This window comes from Limanda limanda, chromosome 4 (genome assembly GCF_963576545.1).
Source record: "Limanda limanda chromosome 4, fLimLim1.1, whole genome shotgun sequence".
Lineage (NCBI taxonomy): Eukaryota > Metazoa > Chordata > Actinopteri > Pleuronectiformes > Pleuronectidae > Limanda > Limanda limanda.
In genome coordinates this window covers 30,272,292-30,283,771 of record NC_083639.1, presented here as the reverse complement: position 1 = coordinate 30,283,771, position 11,480 = coordinate 30,272,292, and the positions used below count along the sequence as shown (strand labels likewise).

The window sequence follows — 11,480 nt, the reverse complement described above, 5'->3', positions numbered from 1 at the left end:
TCAGTGGGCATTCAGCTGTAAGAAAAAATAAAAACAAAATTACCCTTTGTGTAAAGAAAAGATGGTTAGTTTCCTAGTGTGAAATTGCTGCTATTCGACGAATATATTCTTCAGTTTTTAGTCATTCATGGCAGGTATTTAATTTCTTTTAAGTATCTTTTTTGTACATATTTTTATATGTGTATCACATGTTGTGTCATCCTTTTGGTTGTCAATGTAATAAGTTAACTGTGAGAAATAAAGTGTTGAGAAAATGTGATGTTTTGTAATTTCTCGCCCCTTCAACCTTGACATGGATAGTGGATGATTTCTTATGTTTGCAGGATTTAATCTTTGTTCTTTTCATATAGATTATTGTGATTAAATATTTTAGTTTAGTCAGTAGTAGTTAGTTTCAGTATAGTTTGTCATGTTTAAGAAAAGACGACATCTTCAACTTCCAATATAACACGAGTTCAGGTTCCTCTAATTCTTTTCAAACACGGGTTTGAGTAAATCACAATTGTAGTTGCATCGTGACACTGCAAAGAAATTGACAACATAATGTATATAAACATATAGATAAACATATTTAATAATGACTCATTTCATTATTGATAGAGTATTTTCTCTTATTCTATGTACTTTAAAAAAAATATTGATTAAAATATATTGAACCTATTGATCCATTGACTTCATTATTTAAGCTCTATAGAAATAAGACTATAAATGTGTATTTGTACATGTTTATTTGTGCATTTATACAAACTCATACGCCAACCACAGAATCAATCAGTCAGATTCTAACCTCACCACCATGGATTAAGACCAAAGAGCTGTAAGGACGCCAGGGACAAGATCTTAAACCTGCACAAGGCTGGAATGGGCTACAAGACCATCGGCAAGCAGCTTAGTGAGAAGTAGACAAATGTTGGTGCGCTTATTCGGAAATGGAAGAAACACAAAATTACCATCAATCACCCTCGGTCTGGGGCTCCACGCAAGATATCGCCTCGTGGGGCATCGATGATCATGAGATAGGTGAGGAGATCAGCCCAGAGCTACACAGGAGGAACCTGTCAATGATCTCAAGACAGCTGGGACCACAGTCACCAAGAAAAGCATCGGTAACACACTATGCCGTAGTGGATTCAAATCCTGTTGCACCAGTAAGGTCCCCCTGCTCAAGAAGACACAGGCCGTCTGATGGTTAACAATGAACACCTGAATGATTCTGGGAAAGCTTAGGAGAAGGTGATGTGGTCAGATGAGACAAAATCAAGCTCTTTGGCATCAACTGGACTCGCACTGTTTTGAGAAGAAGCTTTGGGGGTGTTTCCCTGCTAAGGGGACAGGACGACTTCACCACATCGAGAGGAGGATGGACCGGGCCTTGTACCGTGAAATCTAGGGCGACAACCTTCTTCCCTCAGCCAGGACATTGAAAATGGTCGTGGATGTGTCTTCCAGCACGACAATGACCCGAAACATATGGTCAAGGGAACAAAGGAGTGGCTGAAGAAGAAGCACATTAATGTCATGGAGTGGCCGCGCCAGTCTCCGGACCTTATTTCCATAGAAAATCTGTGGATCAAATACTTATATTTCACACAATCAAATGCATATCAATTTATTATATGATGTGAGTTATACGATCTGGATATTGTTCATTTATTCGTGAGTGGGCAAACATTCAAAATCAGCAAGGGATCAAATACTTATTTCTTTCACTGTATAGGTGTGAATTATATGGGTCATAAATCAGTAGAAACAATAACTATCAACACAAATATTTCATGTTATTCAATGAGTTGTATTTTCTAGGAACATAAAAGTTGTTTAACACTAAACAGGTTGAGGGATTCTTAATTCTCTTTTTACAACAGTGAACTATTAATACGGATATCGATAGCTGCTGATAGATCTATATAAATATTTTGTTGCAAAGGGATTAATTTCTCTCCTGTATGAATCCTCGTAAGTCTCTTTAAATTGTAACTACAGTTAAATCTTTTTCCACACTGAGAGCAAGTAAAATAATGATCTGCTGTATGACTCATCGTATACACAGATTGCCCATTACTTTAAATCTTTTACCAACTTAATAGTTTCTCTCCTTTATGACTTTGCTTATGTATATTCCACTGTTAATTTAGAGCAGATTTTTTACCAGACATGGAGGACATTATGAAAAATACATAAGTAAATAAGGGTATGTAACATATATTGCATAAATCAAATCCGTAGAAACAAGATATATCAACAATATCTTTCATGTTATTCAATGAGTTACTTTTTCTAGGGACAAAACAAATCTCTCCTATATTAATAGGGTTAGGATTAGAGTTAGTAATATGCAGTTGCATCAGCCATTCGTCTTTTACCAATATATGGTTTCTCTGCTGTATGCTCCCTCATATGCATGGTTAGATGACATTTATGTGCGAATCTTCTTCCACACTCGGAGCAACTCATCGGTTTCTCTCCTTTATGAGTCTTCATATGTACTGTTAGCTCGCCCTTTAGTCTGAATCCTTGACCACACTCGGAGCAACTAATCTGTTTCTCTGCTTTATGAGTCCTCATATGTACAGTTAGCTCACCCTTTAGTCTGAATCCTTGACCACACTCGGAGCAACTAATCTGTTTCTTTCCTTTATGAGTCCTCATATGTACAGCAAGCTCACGCTTCATTCTGAATCTTTGACCACACTCGGAGCAACTAAACAGTTTCTCTCTTGTATGAATTCTCATATGTGCAGTAAGCTCGCCCTTTCGTCTGTATCTTTTAACACACTCGGAGCAACTAAACGGCCTCTCTGCTGTATGATTCTTCATATGTACAGTTAGCTTGCCCTTTAGTCTGAATCTTCTACCACACTCGGAGCAGCTATACGGTTTCTCTCCTGTATGAGTCCTCATATGTATATTTAGATGGTTCCTTCGTATGAATCTTCTACCACACTCGGAGCAATTTAACGGTTTCTCTCCTGAATGATTCGTCATATGTTCAGTTAGATCGCAGTTTCGTCTGAATCTTTTCCCACACTCAGAACAACCAAATGCTTTCTTACCAGTTTTACATTTCATATCACTTAGAGGCTGTTTGTTATTTTTTGTATTTAAACCAGACTGAGGTTCCCTGGTCTGCATCCAATCATCTTCACTATCTTCAGTACCTGGTTGTAAATGTCCATCAGGACCTGAGTTCCTGGCTGGTTCTTGTTCTCCACAGTCTGCTCTGTTCTCCTCAGTCTGACTCTGATGAAGCTGTGACAACTCAGGTTTCTCTTCATCTTCTTCACTCTTCATGGTGACAGCAGTCCATGTGAACTTGATATCAGCCTGCTCAAGTTGTTGAAGCTGCTCTCCCTCCTGATTGGTCAACAGTTCCTCCTGTCCCTCTTTAATATGGGGGGGCTTTCGGTCCTCCTGGTCCACAAGGGGGCTCCACTGCTGCTGCTCAGGGGGAACCTCTTCTTTATTCACCATCAGCGGCTGTACGTCTGCAGGACACACTGAAACACAAATATCATTTATCATTCCAGAGTTTCCTGAAGTGTTTTTAAAAACTTGTGTTGTGTCTTTTAATGTCTAATATTATTTTTGAAGGATGACATTCAGGAAGCAGAGATGTTGAAGTAGTTCATAGTGACCAATAAAAAAAGTGTTATATTTTGAGGTCAAATAAACAAATTAGGACACTAACAGAGCAGAGCAGGGCGAGTGGAGGTTAGTTAGTTGGTTAAGCTGTTTTCAGATATGACCTGTGGGTAAAAACCAGAGAATTGTCTCCAGAGTTTCTCCAGAGTTTGTGTTTCACCCATGAACAACACAGCAGCAGGTTTTCTGCACACACTCGTTCACAACAGCATCAGATCCTCCTTATTATTCAGGTGAAGGAGGAGCAGCTGACAGAGACAGGAAGTGATGTATTAACTCTGCTGCATAGATCATGTGATCATGTTTACATCACCCCGACACCGTCGTCAGCTCTTATCAACACAAACTCTCCTCACATCTGTCTGGTCTTCTGGTGATGACGTCATTAGGAGGAAGGAAGATGGCTGCGTCGAGTCAAAGCTTTGATTCACCAAAAGATCAAACTGAAGCCAGGAAACAAATAGCCCACAATTATCTGAAGTTTGGGAGTTTTTTAGACGGAGACCAAACAACATGTTTCTCTGTAAACTCTGCAAATCCAAAATTATCACAGCAGCAAAACCGTGATGCACGAGCGCTTGAAGCTGGAGCATCCAGGGGAGATTCCTCAAGATGGCATCTGGAGCGAGACAGAACCGCAAGTTTGACTTTTTGTCCTGAAACAAGCGTAATATATTATGATTATCAACACGTGGAATGGAATAGGAATTGACTGGAATAGCAGGGATCATCTTCACTGCACAACCTCAGTGACTGAATCACTCCATGTTGTAAACCAGTTTTAGTATTTAAATAAAACCCAGATTCTCCAGTTCAGGGAAAGTGTTGGTTTGACAAACATGGATTTATTCATCTACGTGTTACAGCAATTGTTTTGAAATCAAGCATCTCAGAAATAGGGTCAGCGGTGTGGAGGCGCCGGGCCTCAGCAGGAAGACCCCCATGCTGAGCACCTCCGTCTCGCAGATGTGCATGCAGGGGACCGGGGGGCTCTGGAGCCCCGCCTCCCCGGAGATCGGCTCGCCGCCCCGGAGCTCGGCTTGCTTTTCCGGGGAGAGATATTCAGGTTGGCCGCCGGCACCGCGGTCACCAGCGAGATGAGCTCGCTCTATGTTTCCGCCACGACGAAGACTTGAGGCGCCTGTAGGTGACGCAGGCCTGCCTGGCTATCTTCTGGATCAGCAGAGTTTTGTTTTCCCGCGGCATTCTGGCTGCGGGTGAGGACAGCAGCCCCGCGCCCTACTCTCGTTCGCACGTGATAATCGTGCACGTTGCGATTAAGAAGGTGCGTTTTGTCATATCGCGATTTTATCGCAAATGCAATTAATCGTTCAGCCCTAGCGCACACACAGACACGTGCACGCACACACAGGTGAGCAACCTCCCACCAGCGGACAGAGAGCCTCCATCTGAGAACAAGTGGCATGAACCACCTGAAAAAATATCCACGTTTTTTGAACGCTCCCAGGTGGATGATGGTGGTGATGTTGGTGAAGATGGCCACGCCCACTGTCCTGCGAGTAGCAGCCGGAGTAGCTCTCCTGCTCTGGGTCCAAGTACAGAGAAGAACCCACGTGCTGCACGCCCGGCCCCAGATAAGCCTCTGCCAGTCACCACCGGATGATTTGGTTTTTACCCAGCTTGGCTGTCAAAGGGGAAATCTCCCCCTGGCTGTACAAGACTGATCAGTCCTCTCCTGTACTCCCTGTTCATGCATGACTGCGTGGCCACCCACAGCTCCAACACCATCGTCAAGTTTGCTGACGACACCAGTCATAGGCCTGATCACCGCAACGATGAGAAGGCCTACAGAGAGGAGGTCAGAGCCCTGACATCTTGGTGCCAGGACAACAACCTCCTTCTCAACGTTGGCAAAACTAAGGAGCTGATCGTGGACTACAGGAAGAGACAAGGAGTGGAACACGCCCCCCTCTTCATCAACGGGACCCCGGTGGAGCGAGTCAGCAGCTTCAAGTTCCTCAGGGTCCACATCAGTGATGACCTGACCTGGAACCATCACACAGACTCCATCAGGAAGACGGCCAGGCAGCGGCTCTTCTTCCTCTGCCGGCTGCGGAGGCTCCACATGGACTCCAGGATCCTATGCAACTTCTGCAGGTGCACCATAGAGAGCATCCTGGCTGGCAGCTGCACCGCCCTCAACTGTAAGGCTTTACAGAGGGTGGTGAAGTCTGCTCAGCACATCACCAGGACGGCGCTACCATCCATGGAGGACCTCTACACCCACCGGTGCAGGAAGAAGAGCACCCGGATTATTAGACCCCTTTCCCCCCAGCCAAAAACATTTTTGCCTGCTGCCGTCTGGCCGACAGTACCGCAGCATCCGGACCGGCACCACCAGGCTAAGAGACAGCTTCATCTCCCAGGCCATAAGACTTTTATACTCCTCTGAACTGCAATAATTCCACCAAACCAGCACCTTAGCATATTTGCACCAGCACCGTGGCATATTTGCACTACTGCACAAATTGCACTATTGTTGTTTTATTTTTCTCTTCATCTGTAAAGATATATATATTTTATATTTTAAATTTTTGATATTCTATTTAATAGAACATTGAAGTAAAAAAAAACTACGCAAATTAAATGCTGAGCAATAAAAACATCATTCAAAACTCTATTTCTAAGATGGCGCTGTACTAACGGGAGCCTGTCGTAGCAGCTCCGTGTATTATTGTCGGTTTCTTGTGTTTTTATTACGTTTGCTGTTTGTTTGTTTTTTTACATTTATTTTTGCACTGCTCTGTGCACCTACGTACCGCACAAGGACGAGGTGCTTTTGCAACTGATCGGACACTTTTCTTATAACTTTTAACCGCACTTCGGTCTCTTTGGATCACTGGGAGAATGCCTGCAACACACGCCGGCATTGTTTACACCCGCGACCAGCTGATGGCCCTGAGGCACACCTCCCTCTTGGCCGGAGAGAGACCCACCATCCCGGAGGAGCTGAAGAGGAGACGGCGAGGCTGCAGAGCGGGGATTAAACGGAGGATGGAGAAGAGGAAGTTTAAGCCCTTCATCCCTGCAGTCATCACTGGAAACGTGAGATCACTGGCGAATAAAGTGGACGAACTGGAAGCGCTCATCAGGACACAGAGGGAGTACAGGGAGTCCAGTGTTGTGTGTCTCACGGAAACGTGGCTGCACGAGCAGATACCGGACTCCAACGTCACCATTCCCGGCTTCCCGACGGTTCGAGCCGACAGAGACACCACCGCGACCGGCAAGAAGAAAGGAGGGGGCCTCGCCGTGCTCGTGAACAACAGGTGGTGTCACCCCGGGCACGTCACGGTTAAACAGCGTGTCTGCAGCCCGGACGTCGAGCTTGTCGCCGTCGGACTTCGTCCATATTATTTGCCGAGGGAGTTTACCAGTGTTTTCCAGGAATGCGGAAGCAGCGTGTGACGTCATCCACACTGCAGGATTACAGACACAACATCCCGGGGCCTTCATCTTCATCACAGGTGACTTCAATCATGCCTCCCTCTCATCCACACTCCCTACCTTCTTCGAGTTTCTCAAATGTGCAACACGTGAAAATAAGACTTTGGACCTGCTGTATGCAAATGTGAAGGATGCATACAGCTGCACTGCCCTGCCACCACTGGGCAGGTCAGACCACAACCTAGTCCTGCTCTCACCATCATACAAGCCTGTGGTTCAGCAGCACCCAGTCACAGTGAGGACTGTGAGGAAATGGTCTCCTGAGGCCATGGACACACTGCGTGGAGCCCTGGAGGCCACGGACTGGGATGCTCTGTATGAGCCACATGGTGAGGACATTGATTGCCTGACTGACTGTGTCTCTGAGTACATTGGGTTCTGCATAGACAACATCATCCCCACTAAAGAGGTTCGCTGTTACCCAAATAACAAGCCGTGGGTAACAAGCGACCTGAAGGCCCTTCTGAACCAGAAGAAGAGGGCCTTTAGATCACGGGACAGAGCAGAACTCAAGCGGGTACAAAGGGAGCTCAAGCGCAGCATCAGGGAGAGCAAGGACGACTTCAGAAGAAAACTGGAGGACAACAACACCAGGGACGTCTGGAGTGGGATGAAGGAGATCACCGGCTTCCAGAGGAGAGGGGGGGGAGCAGCGGGGGATGAGGGACGTGCGAACGAGCTGAACTCTTTCTTCAATAGGTTCAACTGCAACCCCCCACCCCCAGCGGACCCTCCACTGCCTCCTCTGCTTCTCCGAGCAACAACCCCCACACCTCCCCGTCACCACCTCCCCCCACCCCCCCGCTGGCTTTCACCACAGACCTTTTCACACCTCCCACCCCCAGGACATCCTCACATCACCCACAGCCCCCCATCACCTCCTGCAACACACACCTCTCTGCACCACCCTCATCACCTCCACCCTCAAACCCACCACTGACATCCCCCACCCCGGACTCCACATCACTGCCAGCCAGGTGAGGAGAGAGCTGGAGAGGCTCAAACAGAGGAAAGCTGCAGGACCGGACCGCATCAGCCCTCGTGCGCTGAAGGGATGTTCCAGCCAACTCTGTGGAGTTCTCCAGCACCTCTTCAACCTGAGCCTACACCTTCAGAGAGTGCCTGTGCTCTGGAAAACATCCTGCCTGGTCCCAGTGCCCAAAAAAGGACGTCCTGCTGCACTGGAGGACTACAGGCCGGTGGCGCTGACCTCTCACATCATGAAGGTCATGGAGAGACTGGTCCTGGCACACCTCAGGCCGCTGGTGTGCCCATCACAAGACCCCCTGCAGTTTGCATATCAGCCCCATGTTGGGGTTGATGATGCAATCATCTACCTGCTGCAGAAGGCTTATTCCCTCCCTGGACAGACCCAACACCTCAGTCCGGATCATGTTCTTCGACTTCTCCAGCGCCTTCAACACCATCCAGCCCAGACTGCTGAAGGCCAAACTGGAGGGCACGCAGGTGAGTGCTCCCCTCATCACTTGGGTCGATGACTATCTGACGGGCAGACCGCAGTTTGTGAGATTACAGAACTGTGTGTCTGATCGTCTGATCAGTAACATCGGGGCCCCCCAGGGAACTGTACTGTCCCCCTTCCTCTTCACCACATACACTGCTGACTTTAAGCACTGCACTGAGTCGTGTCATCTGCAGAAGTTCTCTGATGACACGGCCATTGCGGGGTGTGTTGAGGGCGGGGGGAGGCTGAGTACAGGGACCTGGTTGACTGCTTTGTGAAGTGGTGTGGGGAGAACCGCATGCAGCTCAACGTGGCGAAGACGAGGGAGATGGTGGTGGACTTCAGGAGGAACAAGCCCCTGCCCTCTCCTGTCTGCATCGGTGGGACGGATGTGGAGGTGGTGTCTGCATACAAGTACCTGGGTGTCACACTGGACAATAAACTGGACTGGTCCACCAACACACAGGCCGTCTACAAGAAGGGCCTGAGCCGGCTTTACTTCCTGAGGAGGCTCAGGTCCTTCCACGTCTGCAACAAGATGCTGCAGATGTTCTACCAGTCTGTTGTGGCGAGCACCATCTTCTTTGCTGTGGTGTCCTGGGGTGCGGGCATCAAGGCAAAGGACGCCAACAGACTGAAAAAAATCATCAGTAAGGCAGAGTCTGTGGCTGGCTCTAAGCTGGTCACCCTGGAGGAGGTGGTGATGGATGCTGGCAAAACTGCTGGCAATCATGGACAATCCCTCTCACCCCCTCTACAAAACCCTGGACAAGCTAAGGAGCAGCTTCAGCCACAGACTCATTCAACCCCCCCGCTGCTCTAAGGAAAGATACAGGAAATCGTTCCTCCCAACCGCAATAAGACTGTACAACTCCTCTACCTCTGTCAGAGCCACCATCACAGAACTGCACTAAACCTGTCTCCTGCACTGTGTACCTGTACAACACTCCGCTCCATATACACTTACTTCACATCATATGTGATATGTGTTCATATAAACCATATTGATATTATATATCATTTTATACAATAATATTGTCTTTTGCACACTCTGTCTACATATTCTTACACTCATAGTATATTATCTATTGTATAGTCAAATACTTATATTTATACCTCTACTATATATCATATCATATATTATACTCTCTGTATATTCTTTGTATATATAAGTCTATATACGCATATTTATACATGTGTACATGTCATAATTATAATTATTATATTACTACTATTATTATTATATATACTGTTGCTGCCATTATTACTATATACTGCTTTTTTATTGGTATAATAACTATCATATATAAACATATATTATATACTATATATATACTGTACTATTTTATTATACTGTCTTACAATAACATTACCATCATATCATCAGTACTATTACCATCATCTTGCCACTGAACCTTATCTACCTATTTATCTTGTGTTTCTATTTTTTATTCTTTCTACCTCAATATTTTATGTTTTATAGTATTGTATTGTATTTTATTGTATTCAAATATACCGGCTGCTATGAAGACTTAATTTCCCTTCGGGGATGAATAAAGTTATCTGTCTATCTATCTATCCATCTATCTATTTTAAAGATGTATGGAATGCAGCACACGCTGCATGTTGAGTTTCAACCCTCCACTGTACATTCTTCCATCACATGCACAGATAACTCCCAGCATCCTTCACTCTACAGCAGGGCTATTGAGGCCTGCTGTAGAGTGAAGGACTAGTCAGGATGAGACGAAGCAGTCTGGAGAACTTTTTACACAAAAGGAGCCAAAATGCAGGAACAGCCCAGATGTGAGCTGAGCTTCTAACAGCAGCTTGCAGATGATGATCGAGGACATGTGACCCCTGGCGGCAGCTCAGGGTCAAAGCTCCTGATCCTCGGATCTACACATTCCACCAACTTCACCAACCAGACATTGATTTAAACGTATCGTTCCCTTTAAGGAGTGTTTGTTCTCCTGTTAGCAGAGCTGAAGCTACCTAGCGTTAGCAGAGCTGAAACTACCTAGCGTTAGCAGAGCTGAAGCTACCTAGCGTTAGCAGAGCTGAAGCTACCTAGCGTTAGCAGAGCTGAAGCTACCTAGCGTTAGCAGAGCTGAAGCTACCTAGCGTTAGCAGAGCTGAAGCTACCTAGCGTTAGCAGAGCTGAAGCTACCTAGCGTTAGCCTGTGAGCGGCTCCTCGAGGGACTCACCAACTCGGTGCAGCCGGAGTTGGGGCTTCATCACGGCCTCCAGCAGCCTCCTCTGGCGGCAGATCTCCCGCTCGGACCGCTCCATTCTGTCTTCGAACACCGCGACGATCTCCTCCGCCGCCGCCGTTAGCCGCTCGGTTAGCATCGCTCTCAGCTCCGGGACTCGAGCCGTTTCTCCTCCTTTCTCCAGCTGCAGCAGAAAGTCTTCGGCGGCGGCGCTGATCCGCTCATGTACCGACTCCCGCAGCAGCTGCACGTCGCACATCTTCCTCCTCTTTGTGTCTGTGTGTGTGTGTGTGACAGGAGGAGTTCCGTGTGGACCAGGGTGTGCGGTTGCTGAAGATCATCGAGCGAGTGTTTGCTTGGAAGATGAACAGCCCTGAAGGATCATGGGTAATCTTCCTCAGCAAGCAGCTCCTGATGAACGTGGCATCTGGCCACGGTATACACACACAGACACACACGCACGCACGCACACACACACACACACACACAGACACACACACAAGTTTTCACCCTGTTAAAAGTGTTATTTAGTAGTTTGTCCTGACTCTTGTTGAGGGTTAAGGGCAGAGGACGTCACTCCTTGTTAAAGCCCTATGAGACTAATTGTGATTTGTGAATATGGGATATACAATCAAAAGTGCATTCTATATATACACATGTATTTCTGTGTATTTATTTGCTAGTGAAAATG

General features: G+C 46.5%; 1 protein-coding gene across 2 annotated transcripts; it reads right to left on the bottom strand.

The window, feature by feature from the left end:
- Positions 1-711: 711 nt before the first annotated feature.
- On the bottom strand, positions 712-11,150 carry LOC132999942 (zinc finger protein 567-like). Of its 2 annotated transcripts, XM_061069752.1 has the most exons (3): positions 10,784-11,150; positions 3,159-3,497; positions 712-1,563 (listed from the first exon to the last, which is right to left on the bottom strand). In XM_061069752.1, exons 1-3 carry the CDS (start codon positions 11,046-11,048, stop codon positions 1,547-1,549), a joined length of 621 nt encoding a protein of 206 aa, XP_060925735.1. In that variant the 5' UTR covers positions 11,049-11,150; the 3' UTR covers positions 712-1,546. The 2 variants fall into 2 exon arrangements, with proteins under 2 accessions (XP_060925735.1, XP_060925734.1); XM_061069751.1 differs by having other exon boundaries at positions 712-3,497.
- Positions 11,151-11,480: the final 330 nt, after the last annotated feature.